Source organism: Sabethes cyaneus, chromosome 2 (genome assembly GCF_943734655.1).
Source record: "Sabethes cyaneus chromosome 2, idSabCyanKW18_F2, whole genome shotgun sequence".
NCBI classification, from domain to species: Eukaryota; Metazoa; Arthropoda; class Insecta; order Diptera; family Culicidae; genus Sabethes; species Sabethes cyaneus.
Window position 1 is genome coordinate 21,188,629 of NC_071354.1, and position 27,223 is coordinate 21,215,851.

Genomic DNA, 27,223 nt, shown 5'->3' on the forward strand with positions numbered 1-27,223 from the left:
CTTGACTCTGTCCATCTTCAGAAGCCAGTTTGCCGCCGCGATAGATAGACGAATCGACGCGTTCCGCAACCGAATAGACATTGGAACGTCGCCCAAGTATTCCGCTCTTGTCAGCACCGCTTTCACCACACTCTGTTGTGACCTCGTCCAGGTTTTTCACTTCAACGATCCTCTCCTGAGACAAAACTTTTACTTGAGCTTCGCTATCGAGCGCTCTCGACTAGCACCTTGAAGGCAGCGCTCTTCACCTCCGGGTCTTTCTTAAGCCCGAAGAGCAACTCGCCGCTCTGGGTTCTCCGGGTTTTTACGACCTTTTCTCCTAGCTCTTTCAGCTTCGGGTCGACCCGCATTCTCTTGAGGAAAACGGCATACGTCATCTTCTCGCCCTTGACTCCAACAATCATAGTGTCGCCTCTGCTCCGGATCCGGCGAGGTTGGGGTCCCTCCCTATTCTTCGCCTTTTTTCCGCTTCTTCGCGTTCTGCCGGTATTTCCCTCTGCATCTGCTTCTGCCGATCTTCTTTCATCTTTTTCTTTTTCTCACTCACTTCTGCTTAGGAATGGTTCGCCAGCCGCTAGCCTCACCCTGCTCCGTGTCGCACTGCTCCTCCGCTCTGTTTTCATTTTGCTCTTCGTGGTCGCCGTTCAGCTCATCCTTCCGCTTTTTTGAGTCTATCTTATCTCCTGGCGATTCCCGATCCCGCTTTTCTGTTCGCGGGGCTCTCGAAACCGCCTGTTCCAGAGTCGTCGCTGCCAGGGCCTCCTCCGTGATTACAGCCCTCCTTATCAAGGCCGCATGCTCCACTTCCTTTTCTGCCAGGGCCTCCTCGGTGACTACAGCCCTCTTAATCAAGGCCTTCTGCTCCACTTCTGCCTCTATCACCGCCGTTAAGGTCCGTACCGCTTGCCTCTTGATCTCACCATGGATGTTGCTTCTCTCCTGCATGAACTCAATCAGCTTCAGAAGCTTTCTTTCGCAGCTCGCAGCTTGTTCGTCTGTTGGCTGTCCTCCTTTGACTTCAGGGTGGGCGTAGTGAAGTTTAGCATCGAGCCTTGCCCTTTTGGGGTTATCTGCTGCTGTGTGTTGCCGCTAAACATTTGTGCGACTACCTCCTTCAATATTGGCGATCTACACAGCTTCTCCTTCCTATCGAACACGTTGGCATCGCTGGTCTGCGTATCAATCGCGCAATCGCTATCTTCTCCTGTATTTGATTTTGTATTCAATTCTTGAAAACTCAGTTTGGATCCCACGAGTAGCTAGGGAAATATGTAGTCTGCTGCGCCAGTGCCCTGCCGTAACGCAGTAAAGGCTTTGAACTGGTCGGATTCGGACTGATGTGAAATTAGAATTGAATTTGGACTTGAAATTAAGCTAAAATTAGGCTTGAAAACAAACTTGGCATTCTTATTTGTAACTGGACTTAACATTGCACTTCAAACTGAAACTATTTTTATGCTACTGATTTACTTATCGTAAAAATCGTCAGATTAAATTAAAAACTGCAGAGTTGTGGGTTACAGAAAATATTTCGTTTTATATTAATTTTTAAAGAGAAGGCCCAGCATGGGCATGCCAGTGGTTCTATAACTTGTACATGCTGAATCAGTCAAATTAGGGTTCAGTAACCACTGGTTGTTAACCGTCACATGATTGACTATGTCATAATCCTACACTCAAGTCTTTTTTTTACACGGTTTGTTTTTTTCGATCACTCAACAACGGTGCAACTTAGGGACCATTTACAAACTACGTGACGAATGTCGGGCCGGACCCAAATGTATTGAGAAATAAATGAATGGGCCCTAAGTCGCCCCGTTCTTTATAATCAAAAAAACAAACCGGGTAAAAAAGTACTTGAGTGTACAAGATACTAAAGCGTCATTATAGTGTGAATATAATAAAAACAACGTGTTAACAAACACTTGTTAACCCCAACCTACGTGAATTAGCAATAAAACAAAAACCATTCCTAAATTTCTTTAATTAGCAAACAATTTCTCCGAGCTCCGCCGATCTTTAAATTGGATCCTCATTCATCTTTTGCCGCCCACCGTTGCGTAGTTCGCATCTGCAGCGTAGAAAATTAAAATCTGCAACAAAATAGCCATGATTTATCGCGGTGAAATTTAACGTGGGAGTTTCGAGCGATTTCACTTAAACAAATGTCACTTGACCGCAGCAGCAGCGTCAGCAACAGCAGCAGCTGAGAACTAATTTATTAATCACCAGCCACTGACATCTCGCAATGCGTCGTCGTCATTCGTCGTTTTTAAAATAAAAACAAAAAATCTTGTCGTCGGTCTGCGGCTTTATGACGGATGGTCTGCAGCTGAAACAATGGATAATAGAATTTCGATGGGAATGTACCTACCTGTATTAGGTTTCCTAAAAGTTTTCCGATTCCGCCGACGAGGAAGAAATTTTCGCATTTAGTTTCCATCATTTTCATACTCGTTCAGTACGGACAAGCGCTCGGCGAGACTTGCTGATAACATCTCCCGCGGCCATCAGATTAGGCCCTAGACAAGGTTCCAATCAAGAGCACGCAAACTCCTGAGTTCGCCGCTCGCATGCCAGGCCTGGCCAGCCCAGCTGGCTGATGATGGTTACTTATGATCGAACACTCCGCGGCTTGACCATTTTAGGCGAACAAGGGAACAGGAAAAACATGATTAGGTTGGACATTCGTTTTACTTTACGTCAGTCGTTCCGAGCTGCTGATGTAATAACTATTTAGATGATCAACTGGGCTGCGTTGACTTTTTATTGGATTGTAGATATACATAGTGGTATTCGATCGAGAGCATATCACATATATTATACTCGGAATTGGTAAGATGAGATGGTTGAATGGCTTGTTTTCTGTAATGTCAAGTTTTATATATTAACATTGTTAAAATAAATCACTTCTATTAGTTCAACTTCAGAGCAGTCCGAAGTAGTCATCTACGCCCCAATGTCGATAGTTTGTTTTCGCGTATTCAAATTTTGCAACAAATGCCTATTCAACTCACTACTAGCTGGGTTTCCATCAATGAATCATTATGTGATACCCTGTAGAGTTGTTTCCTGGCCATGTCGTTCACCACTAAAAGAAAATCATAAACATAAATAAACGCTTCCACTCAGAAACTACAAACTACCGGCCAGCAAACGTCCACCAGAACACTTTGCTACAAACTGACCACACGTAACAACCCACTACATAGATGCGGTTTGAAAACGATCGCACCAGGGTCGTAAATTCGTTTCTTCGCACTTGTTGCGCCGCTCCGTGCGCCGTGAGCGATTTTGTGCATGCCGGCGAACGCGGGAAAATGGCAGGTTTGCCCTGGTCCATCAATCGGTCCGACTAAAGTCAGCGAAACATGGTAGTTGACACCCCTTCATATGGACACAATACATCAGACGACGCACTGTCTCGATCGTCCGTATCAATTCCATGCCATGCGTCGTGAATGAGAAGCTCATTAATTTCGAAACCACTCTGCCACATATGGAAGACAGGAGGCGTCGCAAAAGAATGATGGTCAACTTGCGAGGGGCTTATAAATTGAAGATTTAATTAGCAAAAAGTGAAAAGTAGAAAGTAAAAGGTAAAAAGTAAAAGGTAAAAAGTAAAAAGTAGAAAGTAAAAAGTAAAAAGTAAAAGTAAAAAGTAAAAAGTAAAAAGTAAAAAGTAAAAAGTAAAAAGTAAAAAGTAAAAAGTAAAAAGTAAAAAGTAAAAAGTAAAAAGTAAAAAGTAAAAAGTAAAAAGAAAAAAGTAAAAAGTAAAAAGTAAAAAGTAAAAAGTAAAAAGTAAAAAGTAAAAAGTAAAAAGTAAAAAGTAAAAAGTAAAAAGTAAAAAGTAAAAAGTAAAAAGTAAAAAGTAAAAAGTAAAAAGTAAAAAGTAAAAAGTAAAAAGTAAAAAGTAAAAAGTAAAAAGTAAAAAGTAAAAAGTAAAAAGTAAAAAGTAAAAAGTAAAAAGTAAAAAGTAAAAAGTAAAAAGTAAAAAGTAAAAAGTAAAAAGTAAAAAGTAAAAAGTAAAAAGTAAACAGTAAAAAGTAAAAAGTAAAAAGTAAAAAGTAAAAAGTAAAAAATAAAAAGTAAAAAGTAAAAAGTAAAAAGTAAAAAGTAAAAAGTAAAAAGTAAAAAGTAAAAAGTAAAAAGTAAAAAGTAAAAAGTAAAAAGTAAAAAGTAAAAAGTAAAAAGTAAAAAGTAAAAAGTAAAAATATGAAGGCGTTATAAAGAAATATTACTTGAACAAACTGGGACAGCGTATCGGTTTCCAACGTATTAACGGACAATCAATTGGTTCACCCCTCGGCACCGGCCAGCAGCCAATCTAAAAGGATTGACCCCACACAACCCAATTCGGTACCGCAAAACGACGTGTTGCCCCGCCGCAAACCATCCACCTTCCAGAGGGTGTGAATCATTTAAACAGCTTTAAGCGCACTAGCAGATGGTTCTCGGAACACCATAGTAACAAGTTTGTTGTATGTTTTTCTTTTCTTTTTTCTGTTCACCTCTTTTGTGTCAGCTTTTGTTAGCTTTAGTTAGGTGATCTTTCCAATGCTTTTTAAACATTCAGTTTGCGATCGTCTATAGAGCCGACTTGGCGACTGAGGCGACGGGTCGAAACGCGATTCCGATAGTAATATTAAAATAAATATATCTTTTATTTTTTGGTTCGCACCATTAACGATCTTCAGCGGCGCGAACAAGGATGACTCAGTCTTTCGCGAGATCCCGTTCGGAGCAGTAGAACTTCGATCTTTTCTGGCACGTACATATTCGCGCGCGTGTTCTACCGCCAGATGTGACAGTGTAAATCGGTTCGGTGTCATATGAACTTCAATTTTGAATCAATCTTTCTGTCACATCACACCAGTCGTCAGTGATTGAGTGCTTACTCTTATTTACGTTCGGTGAAGTGCTTCAGTGCTGTGATTAATTCGTCTAGACGAACTGATTGGCAGGTTGGAAATCGTACGGGCACACCCTCTCTGTCTGCTCTGACCGCGCTCGTGCAGCAATTCCAACGTTTCTTAACTCTTACTCTTGGTGAACTGTGCGACAAAATATCAACGTCATCGGATTAGAAATGAAGAAAATGAAACAAGTCCTGCCACTAAGGCCGCTACCGTTGCTCACCCTGCTGCTGCTGGTGGTGCATTCGTACGTTGACGGGGCAGTTTTCCAGAGTGAAAGCTGCAAGTCGGAAACGCTGGTCTTCTATCGGATCCGGCTCGTCACCAACTGGAGCAAGGAGCTCTTCCCGAAGCACTACCCGGAGTTTCGGCCGCCTCCGCAGTGGAGCATGACCTACGGTAAGCTGGAAGCCGGTCGGAATGAATGTATGCATGCTGCTTGAGTTCCGTGGGAATTCGGAGGGATTTTGTTGAAAGTGTATAGAGCGTTTATGAAATAATGGAAAGTGAATCTACATTTCTCGCATTAAGCATTTATTCTTCCCCAACAGAAAAATAAAGGAAAGTGCAAGATGAAGACAAGTGCAAAAACAATTAACCAGCATAATAGAAGTCGAGCTTAAAGTAATAGGTGTAATTTTCAGTGTGATAATTATTAAATATCATTTATTTCTGGTGCACAAAGACCAGAAGTCTCGAAACAAACTCATTCTGCAACAATTCTAAAATTTTCTCATTTTTTCGAGGTCTATTCATGTAAAATGCTGGATGGTTTCATCTACGTTGCCGTCGTATAAAAAAACAGCATTAGAACTAACTTTGACACAATCAATCAATCAATATTTATGGATCGTTTCATCGTTGTCTAAAAAGACGAATATTTTCCACTATTTTTTCATTGGATAAAAATCCTCTTGATTTTCCTACCTGTTTTGAATATGCTGAAAAGAATCTGTTGATCACAGGGTGTAAATCCTACTTGGAATTTCGAGCTGTGAGTCAAACTATTTACACTTTTTTATGGAAACTGAACAGCTCATGCAGACGGTTCAACGAATACATGCATAGATTTTTATGTCTATGACATAACTTCGTCCTATATGACGAAGCGAAATTTCCGTACGACAAACTGCCGGTAAAACAAAAAAATTTCTTCCACTAACAAATGTAAGTTTAGAAATATTTTATTTCTTTAAATGGGTGTACATGTAGAGGAAAGAATTGTAAAATTCGTCTCGTGTCGAAATTTAAGTAGTTCCAAATACAATCCGTTTAAAAAACATGAAACACACTTTGGAACGCATGTTCCTTGGAGATATATCACTCTACCGTTTGATTTCGACGTGCCAACATTTTTAGCAACATCCCGTACTGAAACCGCATTGTTTTGATCAATTTTTTTTAATGCGGAGCATTTTAGTAGAATCTCAAATAAGAGTAAAAAAGAATTTTTCCATTTATTTCTAGTGATACAGGGATACCTCGATATAAGACAACTTCAACATAAAACAACTACGATATAAAACAATTTAACAGAAGTCAATTTTTACCTCCATATAAAACAAATTCCGCGTATAGTCATATACGAGTAAATAAGAAAGACTTAAATTTTGTATTAAGCAACCAGTAGTGATACTAAAAATTTAAAATCCTGGTTTTAGTCCTGAGACCTGCAGTGTGACCACTGACCGAGTAGATAACAGTGTTTCTTCTCGGCGGTAGAAACAAAAAAAGCAGGCATACAAAAATAATATCGTCGCAAGGGAAGTGTGTGGCGCAAATCAACCCAGCAAACATTTTCATATGCATATCAGAGCAACAAATAAAATATATGTACCTATATATATATATACACTCAAAAATCGTATCTGATACACACAACTAGCATATGCAACTTTATAAATCTTTGTATGCGATAAGTGCCGACTCAAAGCGATTAGTTTTATAATGCTATAGAATTTTGTACAATAGCGACAATTTTCGTACATTGATATACGAGTTGGTGTTTGGTAGAGATGATAGAATTGGGAGAATAAAACAAAATTTGGTATTAGGCTACTTAATGCAATGGGCGGCAGTAGTTTAATGTGTAAAACACTCGAGTGCCAACTGAAAGACCGTGGATGCGAGTGCCGCCTACCATTACACAACCCGATGAATTTTTGGTTTATATCAAAATTTTCCAGTTCATCCAAATAATCAATCTTCACATCAGACACTTCCCTACTACCACATGTGTTATAAAGCAGTTGTGGCAACTGATTTAGAACCAATTTCAGTCGTAAATAAGTTTTTTCAACTAAAAGTGTCAAAAATGTGCTGCTTGGGTTCCTCCCTTAACAAAAAATTAGAGCGTTACAATCTATAAATTGCTAATAGCAACAAAAATTTTACTATCAAAAATGCGCAATCGCTCATAAAAGTGCTATTTTGGAATTGTTTCGGTGTCTTTGGTGCACTTATTGTTTGAAGCATAATTAAAAAGTGCGCCGAGGGCACCGAAAAGATTCCAAAATAGCACTTATACAAGCGATTGCGCACTTTTAGTGGTAAAATTTTTCTTGCAATCAGCAATATATAAAAATAAATTTCTGTCTGTATGTTCCTTATAGACTCGGGAACTACTGAACCGATCGGTGTGAAAATTTGTGTGCGGAGGCTTTTGGAGCCAGGAAAGCTTCTTATGATAGTTATGAAAGAAGGGGCTCCTATACAAATCAAACATAAATTTCACCATAACTCGAGAACTAATCATGCAAATAGAACTAAATTTGGCATTTGGGGGTTTTGGAGACAGGATTTTTTTCTATGGTGGTTTGAGACCCCTCCCCCCTCTGAGTGCGGGGGCTCCCATACAAATGAAACACAAATTTCTGTATAACTCGGGAACCAATCGAGTTCGAGAAATTTTAAACTCTTTCATAAAGCATAAGTCAATGACAACACCACCCAAAACTACCTATCTTTACATATAAAAATGAATTTCTGTCTGTCGATCTGTCTAACTGTATATTCCTTATAGACTCGAAAACTACTGAACCGTCCGGCGTGAAAAACTGAATCCAGGGGTTTTTGGGGCCAGGGAAAGTTCTTATGATGGTTTGAGACCCTCCTCTAAGAGGGATAGCCCCCATATAAATAAAAAACAAATTTCTGCATAGCTTGAGAGCTGATTGTCGTTGACCGGAATACCCTGCATCATCTTTACCAAGTTGTGGTACACGATATTTGCAACACAGAATTGTTGTTGTTTTATTCGTCAAGCATTTGTAGACTACATACAATAATATTATTACAATGTTTAGGGGAAACAAGGGAGACTTGATCCCCATTTTGTTTTTTGTATATTTCTCAAAAGTCTACTAGAAAAAAAAACCTGGGTTTTCAATTTTTCGGCAGTTCACAATACAGCTTACTACCTACAATTTATCAGTTAGTGATACGTAGCGCTAAACAAAAGATATGAGATATTTTGGAAAGTACAGAAAATTGTACATATTCAAAATATGCGGGAGACTTGATCCCCCGTTTAGGCATAATTGATCCATTTGCAAATATATATTTTTAAAGCTAAACTTTCATTTGGAAGTTTTATTAAAATAGGCCTAGTTCATATAGTATCATTATTTAGTGAATAACAGTTTAATTCAAAAGTATAAAAAGTATTTAGAAATCGTTAAGTGCATCGATCTGTAAAAGTATAGCTTTGGACATCTTTTATAATTTGCGACGAGAACTTTTTCGTTGGGTTTTAATTTTTGAAGCATTATATTTTTCCTGTTTAATAATCAGAGCAGATTTCGTTGGTGCATCTGTAAGGATGTGTATCTCCTCGTTTTCATACTCTTCGCATATTTTTACGTGGTGATGCCTTTGGTAATGGTTTTATATTTACAGGTGTTTTGATAATTGTATTGTTCGGAATCATCGATTTTGATACCTGATTAATAGAATTCTTCAAAGAAGATGAGCTGTTTTGTTCAGATGAATTCTTTGTCCGAGCAGTCTTTCTTCATCCTTGGAAAATGCACAGGTTGCTCCTCCGTAGTCCGGTTGGTAAATGATCTTTTCAGAAGTATTTTTTCGCTTTCTCACATATCGCTTAAGTGTCATTACATTCAAATTGAACATTTTTACGGTCGTTCTGACCGGATTTCCAGACTATTCGTGATTTTTACATAACGAATGTTTACGACATGGAGAATTGTTCATTTTATTATTTTCGACATAACGGCCTCCAAGCTCTTCACTACCTAACAAAAGGATCAAGTGTCACTGAAATTATGTGGATCAAGTGTACCTGTCGTAGTAAGTTTTACTGAAAATTAATTTTGTAAAATATACACAAGTTTTATTGTAAAATGTATACAGCATCAATGAATAAACATGTTTAGCTAATTTTTTGTTTGAATAGTAATTCAAAAATTTCAAGGCAGTTTTCCGTAGCCAAAAAGTTGGACTTCACTAAAAAAAGAAGTATAGAGAATTATTCCGTTGCAAATCTTATTATATTATATTTTCCTTGCAATGTAAAAATTTATTACATTTTTGTTTTGCAATTTTGTTAGTTGAATGAAATGTACAACTTTGTTTTTTTTCTACATAAAAACAACATTGTATTTACTGAGAAACAATGAATGGATCAAGTGTCCCAAGGGATCAAGTCTACCTGGTCTCCCCTACTTATATACTATACATTATTCCTATGGCTAAGTCGTAGTTTAATTTGGATTCTGGACATAGTGATGTCAATTCTTTCGCAATTTTGATTATAAAGACGCATCATGTTATTGACTGGTCCATTTTTCGCATAATTGGTTTTATATGATTTTTCCATAAATATTTTTCTAGTTCTAAGGTTACGACTCGGCGCATAAAAGTTTAATTGAGCAAGCAAATCTGCGGACTGGATGCGTTGAGAAATAATGTCATTGATAAAGTAAAGCATTGCTTGTTCGCGACGTTCTTTAAGTGTTTGTATATGGATAAGCATGCAGCGCGCTTCATAAGATGGTAATGGAAATACTGTCCAGTTAAGTTTTCGAAGCGCGTATAGTAGAAATTGTTTCTGAACAGATTCAATGCGTCCTTCGTGTAACGCAGTCTGTGGGTGCCATACAATATTGCAATATTCCAGAATAGGTCTTACATATGTAATGTATAAAAGTTTTATTGTGTATGGGTCTTTGAAATTATGACTGAAGCGTTTGATAAAGCCCAGCATTCTATTTGCTTTGTTAATAATGGTATTGTAATGTTCTGTAAATGTTAGTTTTGAGTCTAAGATTACTCCTAGATCCCTTACAATTTTACATTTTGGTACAATATTGTTTCCTAAGTATATGTCAATAGAGGGAGTTTGAATTTTCCTGCTAAATGCTATTGAGTTACATTTTTTTACATTGAGGTTTAGTAAAGATTTGTTGCACCAAGTGTTGAATACATTGACTTCATTCTGAAATACTGCGACGTCATGGGCATTTTTTATTTCCATATATATTTTCATGTCGTCTGCATATACAAGTACTTTTGAGTGGTTAAGTATGTAGGAAATGTCATTTACGTGCAAAATGAAAAGAAGTGGCCCTAAGTGGGAACCTTGGGGAACCCCAGAGGTGACTTGAATAGGGTCCGAGAGGGCATTTTGAAAGCGAACAATTTGTTTACGTTCCGTTAAATATGATTGAAGCCATTTCAAGAGCTTCGGTTCTATTCCAATTTTGCCTAATTTGAAGATTAATAATGGTATGTCTATTCTGTCAAATGCCTTACTAAAGTCCGTGTAAATAGCTTCTACGTGGTTGCCACTGTCCATTGCATTAAGAGTAAAAGCTACAAATTCCAGAAGATTTGAGGCAGTAGAGCGGCCTTTAAAAAAGCCGTGTTGCTGACTTGTAATTTTGTGTTTTACTTGTTGAAAAATTTTTTCATTTATAATTGATTCAAATAGTTTAGGAATGCAAGAGATAATGGCAATTCCACGGTAGTTTCGGATGTCTGATTTTGTTCCTGATTTGAAGATAGGGACTAAATACGAAGATTTCCATATTTTCGGGAATTTTCCATTTTTCAGAGACATGTTAAATAGGCGTTGTAACGGTGTAGCAAGTTCTTCGGCCAGGTTTTTGAGAAATATGGGTGCTATTCCGTCAGGCCCCGGCCCTTTTGACGCATTCAAGCCTTTGAGTGCTTCAAATACGTCAATTTCTGATAGTTGAGAGACAGATATGTCGTTAGAAAATTCGGGGATAAATGAGAAATATTCTTGGTCGCGGTCTTCTTCAGTAAATGTTGTATATACTTCTTGAAAGAAATTTGCGAAAAGGTTGCAGATTTCATTAGTATTATTTCCAATAAGCCCGTCAAGTTTCATTTGGGATGGGAAATTACTACTTTTCAATTTAGTATTTACATAGTTAAAGAAATTTTTTGGGCATGATTTGACTTCATTTTCGACTTTACTATTATATTCTTCATACGCGATTTTAGTGGCCGAGTTGAGTTCTTCGCTAATATTGAGATAATTATTCAAGTTAATGGTATTGTTTTCATTTTTGAATTTTTTGTGTGCTTTTTGTTTTCTATTTTTAAGATTTTTTAGATGTGGGTTGAACCACACAGGCCATTTACTATGTTTACTTCGTCTTCTTCTTTTCATTGGTACAGTTTCGTGTAAAAGGCACTTCAAGAAAAGGATGAATTTTTCTGTTTCATAGTCGACATTTCCTTCAGTACAAAACACATGTTGCCATTCTGTTGTACATAGTCTACGCTTAATTTCTATAAAATTTGCTTTGTTATATTCCGGCACTTCTTCATATTCCAAGTCAGTAGGGTAAGAGCTATTGTGTGTGAAAATTGAGTATTCGATTGCTGTGTGAAATGCTTCATTCTTCCATAAGGGAGACAGTGAAGCATTTACAGCAAAGTCGTCTGTGCAGTTTGTAAAAAGTAAGTCCAAATAAACATTTTGACTATTTTTGACTGAATTTATTTGATGCAAGCCAAATTGTGAAATTTTGTCAAAAATGTAATGCAATGTTTCATTTTCGCCTACTACTGGAAGCAAAATGGATTCATTGTCAATGTCTACAATGAAGTCCACATTGCGCTGATTGAAGTCGCCGTAAATATGTAGTTTTACTTCGGGTTCCATATTTGAAATAATGTCTTCTACTGCTTCGAAAAATAGTTCATAAGACTGTTTATTAGCATGTTCGGGAGGAAAGTACACGGCTGAAAAAATGTGTACTTCGCCGTATATGGTTGCTTTGGTCCATATATTTTCAAATTCGATGTGCTTTCTAGTAATTATTTCTTCCGAAGTAAAGTCAGAGTTTATAGCTATGAGGACACCTCCTCCAGATTTTTTCTGACTTAAAGACAAATTACGGTCGTGCCGGAATACGTTAAATAGATTTCCAAAAATTTCTTCGCTTTTGACGCTTTCGTCCCAGCTACTTTCGGTTCCAAGAATGACTTTGAAAGAAGATGATATTACATTTTGATGAATTTCCTTCATTTTGGCTGGACTTTTCATGCGGTTGAAATTCTGGCAATACACAAGAATTTCAGCCGCATTCTGTTTTAGTGCAGAAGAAGTTTTTGGAAAATTATTACTACTTACATTTACGTTTACTAGCTCCAAAGAGCGCGTCGATAAAATTTCTTCTTCATTAGACTGGGCGTCGTCGTTTGGTGATTCAAATTCTTCCGTGTTGTGCGTCCATGGTAGAGAAAATTCGCGTTGTAAGATTTACGTGACGGTACAACGCTTGTCGAAAATTTATTGTTACTTTCGCGCAATTGCTGAAGGCGGTGAGTTCGTTCGCTTACTAAAAATTGTCTGTACGACTGCAAGTCAGCTTCTGCTTCCGGCGGTAAAAGTCCATATTCCTGGTAGACTTCTAGAAAGATGCGCTTTAGATGTTCGGGAGACGTCGGGAGTCCTTCGGATGCCAAAAGCATTCGAATGCTGGTTGATGTTAGTCCTTCTATACAGACTGACGGCTGCTGGTCTTTCATATATGCCAAGTACAGGCGGACGATTTTCATTATTTTTGGGTCGCGCAGTCTAGCTTTCAGAAAGCGTCCGTCGCCGTTTGTTGACTGCTGAGTGAGCCGGACTATAGGTGGACGCATTGGGTCGCATTCAAATAGACTGTCTTGAGGAGGTGCTGGAGCTGGGTGTGAGGTATTGTTATTGCTGGCGTTGTTATTTCCGTTTTCGTTCAGGGTGGTGTTAGTCTGGTTTTCGGTTCTATATGGATTAATTGTTTCGCCTTTTTGGAAATTTATGAATTTGGATGTTATGTCCGTTGTTGGTGGTCCAGAAAATTGAAGTTTTGCAGCTGCCAGCAGGTCCTTGTCCAGAGGTAATGCATAATTTTTTGGAAGCATTGGCTGATTGCTTTCGACAGTTCTATGGATATTGTTGTTGGTGTTGTCATAGTCGTTGCTACTGTAGATCTGCTCGCCATCACCGTCCACTGGTTGTCCACTTGAAGCCACACGTTGCCGAACATCGGCTGCTATTTACGTTTGCATTTTCTGAGCAAACTCCGACTGCAACGAACGCGCCGAATGCGGCACCAGCTCCAACGCCGCTTGGGCAGTCGATCGACGCAATGGGTTTGAGCTAGTTAACGAATCTGACTATCTTGGCACTCTGGTAACAACGGACAATGACACCAGCCGTGAGATTCAGTGGCGTATTATCAGCGGAAGTCATGCTTAATATAGGCTTCATAAGCAATTACGGTTAAGCTGACTAAGCCCCAGGATAAGATGTACCCTGCACAAGACGCTGATTAGATCGGTTGTTCTCTACGGGCATGAAACATGGACAATGCTCGAGAAGGACCTGGGAGTGTTTGGAGTTTTCGAAAGAAAGTGCTAAAACGATCTTCGGCAACGTATAGGAGACCGGAATATGGAGGCGGAGGATGAACCATGAACTCGCAGAGCTCTATGGTGAACTCAGTATCCAAAAGATGGCTAAAGCTAGACGGATACGATTTTTTTTGTGTGGATATTATCACTACGACCACCATTTTGATCTATTGTGATCTTATCCAGGTGTTGTTCCGCACTTCGTTGTTATTGCATTATCGCTATAGAGTGAGCGAACTGCTTATTATCCGTGCTTAAAGTGTCGGTGTGTGTTCACCCCTTTTTCCCTCTACGCTTCTTACTACTTTTCAACCAATCTAGCTCTAGAGCCAGGAAGTGCGGAGACTAGTTACAATTTGTCCTTGGACAAGAGGCTTCGTTCGCACCTCGAGCAAGTATCATTCTTATAACCAGTCCCGGCTAAAGGCTTCATGGTTCAGCACAGAGTGAGGGTGTGTATGTGTGTATGTATGTGTTCCTTACTACTTATGCATTACCAATCTCGTTCCTATAACCAGGACGCGAAACAAGCTATAATTTGCCCTTGAACAAGAGGCTTCATTCACACCTCAAGCAAGTACCACTCTTATAACTTGCCCTGGCAAGAGGCTGTCATTATTAGTAAATGCAGAATGCAGTAGGAAGGATGTGGAGGGGCCTGAGAATAAACCCATGCTAAAGTCACTTAACATCGAATGGCCTGATTCTACTAAGATTCGAACCCACGACCACTCGCTTGTCAAAGCAGACTCGGTAACCTTGCGGCTACAGGGCCCTCCACAGATACGATAGGCAGGGCATGTTGCAAGAATACCGGATATAATGGATAGAATATAATGGAGATGCATAGTATTCTATCCCAGCTAACATTTTCGTACGTAAGTTCATCTCTTCAAATCGTTACCGTTAAGAGACAAGTTAACTTTAAATTCTATAATGTACACTCTACCTATACTAAACTCTGTCAGATAAAAACCATTGATATCTTCGCCTGTAGGACTTCTTGCTTTAGCTTATTCATGGAAACAACGATTCAATGCACTACCAGATTGTTCGGCAGGCTCAACAAAGATCATTGTCTTTGTGTATAATGGTTACAAGTAAACACCCATCAATCGAGTCCAATCGACGGAAATGATTCCATTTTGGCGAAGAAACAATTTCCTTCAAGATCACCCACCAAATGCAACTCTCATCATCACCTTAAGTCGAGTCGCACTAATCGGCTCTGCCGGCGCGACGGCAGTGTGCTGTGGTGCGAAGAAATAGCACGTGCTCCGTGTCTTGGAAAAATCGCCACATTACGTTACCTCCTCTCACTTAATTTGTTAGCGTTTGGGTTTTCTGTAAAATAATCCCCGCACGGTTTTGGCCGATGACCGCAGCACCGCATCGCACACCGGTGCCGTCTGGGACCAGATCGAATATTTGTTTTTCTTTTTTCGCTGACAAGTTCGGCGCTTAGCAGAGGCAGCAGCAGCATGCTGTAATGAATAATCCAGCGAGTATTCAACCAAGCGTGGACGGATCGTTTTGGTTAAGTCCATTAAGCCGCACGGGTTATTCACCAAAGCGAATGATGCTATTGCGCGAGGGTGTCTAATCGGTTGGTACAGGGGAGAGTAGAAAGGTTGACTCGGAATACATTTCGATGGAAGAGGTCATGGTTTGATTGAATTGTAAATCACAACAAAAACATTGTTGCGGGTGTAAATGCTTACACATATTGGAATAATTTACCATTCGTTTTGTTACAGGACAATCTCACAATGCATCGTTCCGTCTGTTTCGATTGAATGAGCTTGCTTCGGAGCCAGTTAAGACATTTGCCGAAACTGGTCATGCGCACGCCCTGGAAGAGAAGTTGGCAAATAGCCACACCGAACTGTATGACGAATTTCACTTGCCCAGAATTCCGAAGGGACAAGGAACTACGGATGGAACGTTCTTCGTTGACGGTCGGCACAATAAGGTTTCGTTTATTACGAAAATTATTCCCTCGCCGGATTGGTTCATCGGAGTTGATTCCTTCAATGTAAAAGTTTATCGTTAAAACGTTAAAATGGAAAATAATATTTCGTTTATTTTCAGTTGTGTTCAGCAGGACGGTGGATCGATAATGTGACCCTTGATTTGAACCCGATAGACGCGGGAACTAGCAATGGATTGACCTTTACCTCACCGAAATGGCCAACTAATCCACCGAATGCAATCGAAACCATTACTGCTAGATACCCGAAGCATCTGGCCAGTAGCTTTTTCTATCCGGAAATAAAACACCTTCCAAGCATCGCTCATGTTACGTTCACGAAGGTAAGGCGGTATGAAATTGCTTCTTAAAAAATTCTCCTCCCATAATAACGTTATCCAATCTTAGCTTCGTGAGTACCATAACACAAAGTCCACTCCGAGAAAGGTGAAAAAGTTCAAATCCAAGCAACGGTCCAAGCTGCTGAGGAAGCTGGCCCAAGCCAATCGGAAGCTGGAAAACGAAACCACCGCCGATGAGCTGCCGACCGACGATTGCCGCGTGAGCAGCTGGTCCCGGTGGAGTGCCTGTAGTAGGTCATGTGGACTCGGCAAGCGCACCCGCACCCGAGTGGTGCTGAGCCAAGCGAAGAACCAGGGCAAGGAATGCCCCCATCTGATGCAAACGCAATGGTGTGGGTCGGCCCGAGAGTGTACCGTTAGTGAGAACTATTTCCGTTGGTGACGATTGTTGCTCTAATAAATGTTAATCTTGGGAATTTGGTTGGAATGAGTGATGTTTAGTTGGATGTATTGGGAAGGAATGTGTCCTTGAAAGCAATAATAAAGAAGTTAACCACAAGTTAAATCACATCTAGCCTTTTGGATCTTTTCGAATCACAAATATTAACTCCACTATGGAGATTTTTTCAAAATACAAAAACTGTTTTATTCGAATGGAACACTTTTACACAACCCAACAGTTCGAATGGAATACCGGTTGAAATCCTCATAATTTTAATCAGTAAAGCTGATTGATTCAAATGTTCATCTTATTAAATCACTTAACAGCCTTAGTCCACCATAAACTAACCATTTCTAATGACAAAGATTTAAATTTTAAAGACACTTAAATACTATATCAATCGGAATCCACCGGCCACAAGTGAGAAAAGTGTTGAAATTATCCTATTAATGAGCGAGAAAATCCCATTACTTACACTGAAATAGTGAAGCATTCCGAAGAAAGACAAACCGCAAACCGGACCTGGCTAATTTTGGGCGGCTATTATCGTTACCAGTGAAGATTTGTTATTTCTGTTTTCTTGGACTGGTGTTTGTTTACGATCGAAGAAATGCGTTGGTGATTCTGCCAAGCATGCCCTACCATCTCGATTCGTCGTAGGCGTCAACAGTTGACTCAATAAAACCGAAGTCTGCTCACACGCGAGCTATTAACCTTGGGAAAGGATTACATGAGAACAGTGGTAATCCGCTATGATTTGCATACCGAATGAGATGGTGATTTACTGAAAACGTGAGAGCAGATTATATTATTGCTCCTGCCCACGAATAAAACTTTTAAGCTGGTTGGCCCTCATAAAATTAGTTGAGCTGTTAATAACACTGAAAGCCTAAGGATTTTTTGTTCTGTTGTGCTGCACCATTTCCGATCTTTTACTCTGAATTTCAAACCAAAATCTGTACCACCATCACTCATCAACGACTATTATCGACTGTTAGCAATTTATTTTACAGTCCAACATCAAAAGCAGACGAAGAGCTAATGAGAGATAAATCGCTTTACAGCCTGGATGTCGCTAATAAAAACATTTTTCATCTTCTCTTCTGTGGTGATTTTTTTTTTCTTTAGCGAGACCGCAGGACTCTAAGTGAAAAGTGCTCCCCTGTGGATGCCTAATTAAAACGCTATAAGTGAATGCGCTTGTGGTGAGACGGTCACAGTCAGAGCTGAGACAGACATGTATCGAAGAAGCGCATTTCCTCCATGTGGTGCAGCTTGCAGCAGGACCAGCCAAACAGTAGCCGTATCTAATAACGAAGAAAAAAACAGCTTCACATTAGAGGCAAATTTATTGCCGTAATTTCAAAACCATAACTTTGAGTGGTCACCACCGAAGAAACGAGTAGACGATTTACAGTCAGTGAAGTGTGTTTTATGGGGCCAAACACTTGTGGAAATCGGATTTAATGGAAACCTGACTGGAAGTGCTGGTTTTTATGCTCTACGGATGATTACTTGATTGCGGTGTGGTTTGTAGTAAATTTATTGCCCACCCGGTGATAGCGTACAGCATTTCATTGCGAATATTGAATGATATTTATTGTTAGTTCGTTCTGCTGATTAAATGTTTCGTAGGTATGTTGAAAATCAAGGCAGTAAAAATGATCATAGGTTCCTCGGTTGTTACGTTTAAACATTGGCGACCCGAGCCTTAATTAAATGTAGCGCATTATTATTGTTTCATGTTTTCACTTAACAATCTAAATTTCGGTCGTCCGTGTGACATCAAAATGTTTAGTGTTTTTATGGAATACCAAGTCATAACCAATTTCCTTCCTTTTTCTGTTTTACTTGTCTTTGACTTTGTCGCGGTTCAAAGTAAATCATTTTTTAAAGGTGGAGGAGCGTTTGGTGAGGAAGAATGGTAGACTGGATATTGCGAAACTTCGATGTGGGGCCAAAAATATACTGCGTAGATCAATTACTGAGTGGGACTCTAACCCACACTCTCTCGGTTTGCGCCCAAGTGTTTTGATAATTAAACTATCAAACTAAATTATCTAATATAGGGTGTCGTGTCTTCTTCTGCTTAATCAGCTCCAGGCCGTAGTTTCCTCTGCTATGAGAAGAAGCCGTCTCCATTCCACTCGGTCTATGACCGCAATTCACCAGCTACGTAGTCTGCGTAGGTTCCGCAGGTCGCCTTCCACATGATCGATCCATCTTGCTCGCTGCGTGCCCCGCCGTTTCGTTCCAGTCGGATCATTATTGAGAACTTTTTTAGCCGGGCTGTCGTCCGACATCCTCACAACGTGCCCAGCCCATCGCAGGCGACCGATTTTTGCGGTGTGAGCGAAGAGTGGTTTCCTAAGCAGCTGATGCAATTCATGGTTCGTTCGCCTCCTCCACGTTCCGTCTTCCATCTGTACTCCGCCGTAGATGGTGCGCAACACCTTCCGTTCGAAAACACTAAGGGCGCGTTGGTCCTCCACGAGCATAGTCCATGCCTCATGACCGTAAAGAACTACCGGTCTAATCAGCGTCTTGTAGATTATTAACTTGGTGCGGTGGCGAATTTTGTTCCATCGCAGCGTCCTACGGAGTCCAAAGTAGGTACGATTTCCTGCCGTAATGCGTCTGTGTATTTCTCTGCTGGTGTCGTTGTCTGCGGTAACCAGTGAGTCGAACTCTTCTATCACCTCGATTTCATCACCGTCTAAATGAATCCGGGGAGGGAGGTCAGCATTCACTTCTCTAGAACCTCTTCCTTTCATGTATTTTGTTTTCGATACATGATTGACAAGTCCAATCCGTTTGGTTTCAGCTTTCAGTCCGATTTACGTTTCCGCAATCTTGTCAAAGGTACGTGTAATGATGTCAACGCCGTCAGCGAAGCCAAGAAGCTGGACGGACTTCGTGAATATCGTGCCACTCGTGTCTATCCTCGCTCCAAAGCGATGTTGAACAGCAAACATAAAAGCCCATCACCTTGCCGTAACCCTCTTCGAGATTCAAAGGGATTCGAGACTGCCCCTGATACTCGAACAATACACATTACTCGATCCATCGTCGCCTTGACCAATCGCGTTAGTTTATCCGGAAATCCGTAGTAGTGCATAATCTGCCATAGCTGATCTCGATCGATCGTGTCATACGCCGATTCGAAGTCGATGAATGATGCGTGGGCACGTTGTATTCGCGACATTTCTGCAACACTTGCCGAAGCGCGAAAATCTGATCCGTAGTGGCACGGGCACCCATGAATCCCGTTTGATATTGTCCCACGAACTCCTTTGCGAATGGTTATAATCGACGACATAAAAGATGGGAGAGTACCTTGTAGGCGGCGTTCAACAGTGTGATTGCACGGTAATTACAACAATCCAACTTGTCGCCCTTTTTGTAGATCGGACACACGATGCCTACCGTCCACTCCTCCGGTAGTAGCTCCTCCGCCCAAATCTTGACAATGACCCAGTGCAGCGCTCTAGCCAGTGCGTCACCACCGTATTTCAGCAGCTCGCCGGGTAGCTGATCAGCCCCAGCCGCTTTAATGTTCTTCAGCCGACCGATCTCTTCTGCTACCTCCTGGAGGTCGGGGGCTGGTATTCTGTCGTCTTCTGCACGTGCTCCATGATCTATTGCCATATCGTCACCTTCATGTTCAGCTACATCGCTGTTAAGGTGCTCGTCATAATACTGCTTCCACCTCTCGATCACCTCACGTTCGTTCGTGAGAAGATTACCGTCTGAGTCCCGACACATATCGGCCTGCGGCACATAGCTCGTACGCGAACGGTTTAACTTCTCGTAGAACTTCCGTTTATCGTTAGCCTCGCGATCTCGTTCTTCCTGTTGGCGCTTTTCCCTCCGGAAGACAGAGTTTTGCCTGTTTATATCGCTGCCGTGCTTGTTTATATCGCTCCACATTCGTCCTCGTGCGGTGTTGCAGCATTCTCACACGTGCTGCATCCTTCTTCTACACTAATTGCTCGCATTCGCCGTCGAATCAATCGTTTTTTCGGTTCGAATTCATTGGTCCTAGTGCCGCTAGAGCCGTACTACCGATGGCGGTCTTAATGCCTTTCCAACCATCTTCAAGAGTTGCTGCGCAAAGTTGCTCTTCTATTGGTAGCGCTGTTTCCAGCTGCCGCGCGTATTCCTGGCCAACTCCGGTGTCTCGTAGCTGCTCGATATTGTGTCACGGCGTACGACTTCGACGCGTGTTATACACCGTCGAGAGTTTTGAACGCATGCAGACTGCAGGTATCAGCATCTTTGGCTCGAGCAGCACGTTCGTCACAGTTGCAGACTGCAACTAGGAAATGGTCCGAATCTATATTCGCACTGCAGTAGGTGCGAACGTGTATAACATCAGAGAAGTATTTACCGTCGATTGGAATATGGTCAATTTGGTTTTCTATTCGTTGGTCTGGTGATCTCCAGGTGGCCTTGTGGATATCTTTGCGGGGGAAGAAGGTACATCGGAATACCATACTGCGGGAAGCTGCAAAATTTACGCATTGTTGGCCGTTGTCGTTCGTTGCGGCATGCAGGCTGTTTGCCCTGATTACCGGTCTGTATATAGCTTCCCGTCCAACCTGTCACTGATGACGATTTCTCATGTCACTGATGACGATTTCACGTCCCGTCGCGGACAGCCGGCATACACCCGCTCCAATTGCGCATAGAACGCCTCCTTCTCGTCATCGGGTCTCCCTTCGTGAGGGCAGTGCACAATCCTCAACTTGCACACCCTTGCATTGATCGGTTGCCAACGAATCACACGCTGGCGCATCTCTCCCAGTACTAAAAAGCCGGTTACCAGCTCGTTGGTGATGGCACAGCTCTGGTAGAAAGTAGCCGCTCGATGCCCGCTTTTCCATACCTTCTGTCCTGTTCAGCAAAGTGCCTGCAGTGCTATGACTTCGAAGTTTCATCATAGATTATCCTATCGCAACCCGGGAAGCCGAGCGATTTGCAGTTCCATGTCCCAAATTTCCAATCGTTGTCCTTATTGCGTCGCGTAGAACGACTCCGATTGGTCCGATCCGTATTTTCTTCTTCGTTATTGGTAACGATTTATTTTCCAGGGCGGCTTGTTGGGCCTGCCCCTAACCCCCTGTCTCGCCGGAGGACCATCGTGCACAGCACTGTTCAGAGTCCCCGCTGGCACGAAGACGAGTATAATAATCAGCCGCCTCTAACATGGAGAACAGACGCTGTCTGAGCCACACCCCCTTGGTGAACAGACACTCGTGTTTGACGAAGCATTACCTCTACCGCCATGCTATGATTACCACGCGTCGCACCTCCTCACTTCGCTATTGTCTGATTGATAACATTCCCCAGGCTACGTCGCATTTGGTATCATGACTCATGGAGGTGTGAGGCGGGACCTTTTGAAGACCGGAGCTGTGTTTGACGCTTCTTCCAGGTTGCCAACTCACCATTTGAGCCCTAGGGTGTCGAGTACTGATAGTTTAATTGTCAAAACACTTGGGCACAAACCGAGAGAGTGCGAGTTAGAGTCCCACTCAGTACTTGAACTACGCAGTATATTTTTGGCCCCACTTCGAAGTTTTGCAATATCATCCAATCTACCATTCTTCCTGACCAAACGCTTCTCCACCTTTAATAAAAAACAATTTTCTCCCATCAGTGTTGCGATAACGGAACTAACTCCTCTCTCGTCTCTAGCGAAGACTAGATTTGAGCTATCAACTTGAAACTTAAGAAATAAAAAAAGATTTAAAAAAATCTAATTGATCTGTTTTTATTTAAAGTTAGATGGTTATTCTTATTCTTTTTCTTTTAGCAGCTAAGAGCAGAAAAAACCGCTTCTAATAAGCGTCTTGTACAGGGTGCACTTTGTACCGGGACTTAATCTGCTCGACCGCAATTGCTTGTGAAGCCCATAGTAAGCACGACTTCCGCTAATAATACGCCTCCGAATCTCACGGCTGGTATCATTGTCCGCCGTTACGAGTGAGCCAAGGTAGACAAATTCGTCGACAACCTCAAACCCATTGCCGTCGATCAATATACTACTGCCCAAGCGGCGTCAATCGGCCTCGATTCCGCTGGCCAGCATGTACTTTATTTAGACGTATTTACCTTCAACCAATCTTTTCTGCTTCGCGCTTTAGTCTGGTGTATTGTTTAGCCACCGCCACAGATGTACTGCGATAATACCCATGTCATCGGCAAAGCAGACGAATTGACTAGATTTATTGAAGATCGTGCCCCCGTTTTGATAACCGCTCGGTTCATGACACCTTGTAGCGCTATGTTGAACAGCAGGCATGAGAGACCATCACCTTGACGAAGCCCTCTGTATCATTTGAATGAACTTGACAATCCACCGGAAATCCGAGCACGACACTGTGTACCATCCATCGTAGATTTAATCAGTTTGATGAGATGATCCATTGTAGATCGACCTTCGACGAAACCGGCTTGATAAGTTCCCACAAATCTGTTCGCAATTGGTGATAGTCGGCGGAAAATGATTTGGGACAGCACCTTTAGGCAGCATTGAGAACGGTGATCACTCGATAGTTCTCACAGTCCAACTTGTCGCCCTTTTTATAGATCGGGCAGATAACCTTATCTTTCCACTCCTCCGGTAGCTGTTCCGTATCTCAAATTCTAACACTTAGCCGGTGCATACAAACGGTCAGCTTTTCTGGTCCCATTTTAATAAGCTCCGCTCCGATGTCATCTTCCCCAGCTGACTTGTAGTTCTTTAGTTAAACGTCACATAATTTTTTATTCCTCGGTGGATACGTATTCACCATACTGTAGCTGAAGAAGTTGCCCTTAACTGAGATGTGACAGGGTTTCAAAATTATAGTGAAATATCATCAAACATGAATAATTTTATAATTTTTGGCAATATCAATATCAACGTTTACTTTTATTTTTTTACAACATATATTCTTTAGGTTGAAATAACTAAAAAGGTTCTTTAAACCTTATACTTTATTCTATACAAGTACAAAAACTCTTTGTAAAATCGCTCCAATCACATTCGTAATACTTACATGCCTTTCAGTCCTTTCAGTCTTCATCAGTGCTGTAAAAATAAAAATTTATGTAATTCACAGCAACCAAAATTAATTCGATCAAATGCATCAATCCATGGGAAAAACCAATCATTCTAGTAAGTAGCTTCACACACGTACCTCATCATTTCCGCCGTTGGCTCGCCAACCATCACCGATGTATTGGCGTCCCGCTTCTTTGTAGCTCTAGGCCGAAGCGTCCTACTGCTACTGCCGCTACTACTTGACCCAGTCGTCGCCGTTGCTATTGCTGCATTTCCCTCATTGGACGAAACAGCAGTGGCAATTTGTAAATCCCTCCGGTTAACCTTCCTTCGGAAGGCTTTCTCCCGCAGTGATGATCGTTTGGCGCCGATATTTTCGCTCGAACACGCACCAAGTTCGTCAGGCCCGGATTCCCCGGTCTGTCCGGTGAGCGGTTCATCCGTGTTTAGAATTTTTATCACCTCCTCTAGGTCTTTGTGCAGGCTTTGCATCAGATTCGATTGGGGTATTTTATCGATGCAACTGCCGGACGCTTCCGTTTCTGCATTATAAAATAAGTGAAATAAGAAAACAAAATTAAAATATGAAGTACCACTCTGTTCGCTAGCAAACCAGTCAAATAAATAATACATTAATATTCAACTGTGTGCTCAAATGTCGCAGTAGCTTTTTAAAAGCGAAAAAGTACCTTTTCCATTGAGCAGCTAAACTAGAACCATATTTTATTAATTTCCGAGAACGACGATTAAGCACAAGCCCTAGCTTGTGCATGACTTTTACATATAGAACTAATTCTCGTTATCGACTAGACTACCCGCATCGCACAGTAGTGGAAGAAAAAAATCCCCTTTGATCTTTGCCTGTATATATAACAACTCACAGGTGACCGATAAGCTAGTTCAGTTTCCAGCATGCATTTCTACGGTGCGGTTGTATTTTGCGCCCTCCTAATCGGTGTTATTGCAGGTGACTTATCACCAGCTGAACCGATTGTCCACACCGGTCTTGGTGCGATCAAAGGTTCCGTGTTGCAGTCACGTTTGGGAGTTAATTTTTATGCGTTCCGGGGCATACGCTATGCACAGCCACCGCTAGGAGATTTGAGGTTCCGCGCTCCTGAACCAGTGAAGGCATGGGACTTGGAATTTGATGCTACAGAAGATGGACCTATGTGTCCACAACCGGCTTATAACAAAAGTGAAGTTTCCGAGGATTGTCTACGTTTAAATGTGTACACGAAGCAAATTCCTGGTGAATTAATACGGATTAAGCCTCAGGAGGTGTTGGTTTATCTCCATCCTGGTGGATTTTACGCATTCTCCGGTCAAAGTTACAACAATGCCGGTCCTCAATATCTCATGGATCGAGATATAGTGTTGGTCACCGTTAACTATCGCCTGGGGTCGCTTGGTTTTATGAGCACAGGTACAGAAGATTGCCCGGGTAACGCTGGTTTCAAAGATCAAGTAATGGCACTACGATGGATCCGAGATCACATCTCTAGCTTTGGAGGTAATCCCAATTCTGTGACCTTGATGGGATACAGTGCCGGAGCGTTAAGCACTACGCTGCATATGATTTCGCCCATGTCTCGTGGACTGTTTCACCGTGCCATCGTAATGAGTGCATCCGGTGTTAGTCAGGTAAAGATACCGTCCGATCAAATCGAACTCGCACGAAAACAGGCAGCGTTACTCGGCTGCGAAGTTACTTCAAATAAAAAGATGATTGATTGTTTACGCCAAAAGCCAGCAACGGAATTCGGGGACAGTTTAGCGTACATGTTTGTGATTTCATGGAACCCAGTTCTACTGTGGACCCCGGTAATTGAACCCGACTATGGACAGGAACGTTTTCTCGATCGAGACCCAACGGAGGCTTATCTGAGGGGAGACTTTATGAAGATTCCCGTAATTGCCGGTATTACAAGGGACGAATTCGCTGGTCCCGCGATAGAGTTTTTGACGAACGAAACATTGCGAAACGAACTGGACAGCAGTTTTGATACGTTAGCACCGATACTGTTCTTATACGAGAGACACACGGAAGAATCGAAAAACAGGAGTCAACTGTTGAGGAAGAAATTCTTGGGCAATGAAACACTTAGTTTGAATAAATCGTTAACGGGGTTGAACTACGTAAGTACCTACTACCTAATTAGTCCCAAACAATCATTGAAACAGTACAAACAACTCCTTCACAGCTTTTCGCCGACAGTCTGATTGGATTTGCTGTACATCGCTTCGTGCAGCTTGCTTCCCGCTACACTACGGTCTATCAGTACAAGTTTTCATACGTCGGTCGATACAGTTTTCTCTACTATCCCAATGATACAACCCCATACGGAGCTGTCCACCATGACGATCTTTTATATTTGCTATCTATCCCTTCGAGGGCACCAATCTTCAACGTTACTGATCCAGAACATCCTATCGTAGAAAGACTTACTGGAATGTGGAGTGCTTTCACTAAAACTGGGTACGTTTACTTAAGCCTTGATAAAATTTTGCTAATGTAAACTAGCTTAATTTTCAGTAATCCAAACAACGTTGACTTCAAGCCAACTCCGAATTGGATCCCGGTCAGCGAAAATGCCGACAATTATCTCGAAATCGGAGAGCAGTTAAAAATGAAAGAAGGTCTATTTACCGAAAGATTCGCGTTCTGGGACAAACTGTTTCCACTGCCAACTATAGGAAACGGAACCGAACCGTTTCAATCTAAACCGTTTTGAAAAAAAAAAAAAACGTATAACTTCTTACCATCCAGTGACTCCTTCATCTCGTTGTAAGCCATTTCCAGTGCATCCAGCGCTGTAAACAAGCCGGAACCGGATTTCATCGTCCGAAAATCCTTCTCAGCATCCTGAATTATTTTGTAAGACTCGCGCAGTTTATCGTCGAACCGTTTCGTCTGAAGTCCCTTAACGAAAAACGGATCATATCCATGCTCTTTTTCATCTTGCACAAAACGAAAACCATCCCCTATAAATAGCTTCCACAGAATAACGGCAATTTCCGGACATTCCCGCCCAGGACAGGGATTACCGGCGAATCGTTTCAGTTCTCGCCAATCCTCCAGGGTAACGCGAATTTTGCAGAACTGACCCGTCGGTTGTTTGAAGTACAGTGCATACATAAGATAGAATGAACCAATTTTCTCCAACGGTTTTTTCGAGCAAAGAAAAATCTGCTTCACAATCAGCAGGGCTTCGTTGACGAATTCGACCATTTCAACGTCGCTGTTACGTCCACTGAAAAACCATTCTCATTTGTTAAAAGATTTTAAGCACAATAAAAGCAATCATACTTACTGGAAAATGTACTGAAAATTCATTCTCTTCCATTCGTGGCAGAAATAGTAAAAATCCATTGATTCGTGTTTCGAAAATTCGTTCAAGAATGTGAAACAATCCTCGCGAAAACCGCGAGATATTTCGCTGACCATGCTCGGTTGCTGTTTGGATGTGAAACACACAAAACCGGCTTGTTTCGGACTGTAAAGCTGGTAAAACTACAAGCAGACACTTCTAATTGCGCTAAATCGTTTAAAAAATGCTTATAATATTACTTCCGTCGCTAAATAACATTATCTTGTTTACCTAGTTTACCTAGCCCTATAGTTGTTTTTGTTTACAATATGCATCGCCG

General features: G+C 41.4%; 3 protein-coding genes across 3 annotated transcripts; 2 read left to right on the plus strand and 1 right to left on the minus strand.

The window, feature by feature from the left end:
- The first annotated feature begins 4,612 nt into the window (after positions 1–4,612).
- Positions 4,613–16,629, plus strand: LOC128734464 (spondin-2). The gene is made up of 4 exons (XM_053828679.1): positions 4,613–5,315; positions 15,566–15,843; positions 15,900–16,121; positions 16,186–16,629. Exons 1-4 carry the CDS (start codon positions 5,090–5,092, stop codon positions 16,519–16,521), a joined length of 1,062 nt encoding a protein of 353 aa, XP_053684654.1. The 5' UTR covers positions 4,613–5,089; the 3' UTR covers positions 16,522–16,629.
- Positions 16,630–23,395: 6,766 nt separating this feature from the next.
- Positions 23,396–26,909, minus strand: LOC128735174 (uncharacterized). The gene is made up of 4 exons (XM_053829668.1): positions 26,887–26,909; positions 26,336–26,826; positions 23,709–24,114; positions 23,396–23,599 (listed from the first exon to the last, which is right to left on the minus strand). The coding sequence occupies exons 1-4, from the start codon at positions 26,907–26,909 to the stop codon at positions 23,584–23,586; spliced, it is 936 nt and encodes a 311-aa protein (XP_053685643.1). The 3' UTR covers positions 23,396–23,583.
- LOC128734307 (juvenile hormone esterase-like) lies at positions 24,458–26,913 on the plus strand. Its single transcript, XM_053828428.1, has 3 exons — positions 24,458–25,711; positions 25,777–26,051; positions 26,109–26,913. Exons 1-3 carry the CDS (start codon positions 24,485–24,487, stop codon positions 26,305–26,307), a joined length of 1,701 nt encoding a protein of 566 aa, XP_053684403.1. The 5' UTR covers positions 24,458–24,484; the 3' UTR covers positions 26,308–26,913.
- Positions 26,914–27,223: the final 310 nt, after the last annotated feature.

What these genes read in the sequence shown, in the direction of transcription:
- LOC128735174 (XM_053829668.1), bottom strand. Translation starts at nt 26,909, where the DNA reads ATGAATTTTCAGTACATTTTCCA. An exon ending in AATTTTCAGTACATTTTCCA is followed by an intron (nt 26,827 to 26,886) that starts GTAAGTATGATT and finishes ATGGTTTTTCAG; the next exon opens with TGGACGTAACAGCGACGTTG. An exon ending in GATGAAGGAGTCACTGGATG is followed by an intron (nt 24,115 to 26,335) that starts GTAAGAAGTTAT and finishes TTTATAATGCAG; the next exon opens with AAACGGAAGCGTCCGGCAGT.
- LOC128734464 (XM_053828679.1), top strand. Translation starts at nt 5,090, where the DNA reads ATGAAGAAAATGAAACAAGTCCTGCCACTAAGGCCGCTACCGTTGCTC. An exon ending in GCAGTGGAGCATGACCTACG is followed by an intron (nt 5,316 to 15,565) that starts GTAAGCTGGAAG and finishes GTTTTGTTACAG; the next exon opens with GACAATCTCACAATGCATCG. An exon ending in CTCATGTTACGTTCACGAAG is followed by an intron (nt 16,122 to 16,185) that starts GTAAGGCGGTAT and finishes ATCCAATCTTAG; the next exon opens with CTTCGTGAGTACCATAACAC.
- LOC128734307 (XM_053828428.1), top strand. Translation starts at nt 24,485, where the DNA reads ATGCATTTCTACGGTGCGGTTGTATTTTGCGCCCTCCTAATCGGTGTT. An exon ending in CGTTAACGGGGTTGAACTAC is followed by an intron (nt 25,712 to 25,776) that starts GTAAGTACCTAC and finishes ACTCCTTCACAG; the next exon opens with CTTTTCGCCGACAGTCTGAT. An exon ending in AGTGCTTTCACTAAAACTGG is followed by an intron (nt 26,052 to 26,108) that starts GTACGTTTACTT and finishes CTTAATTTTCAG; the next exon opens with TAATCCAAACAACGTTGACT.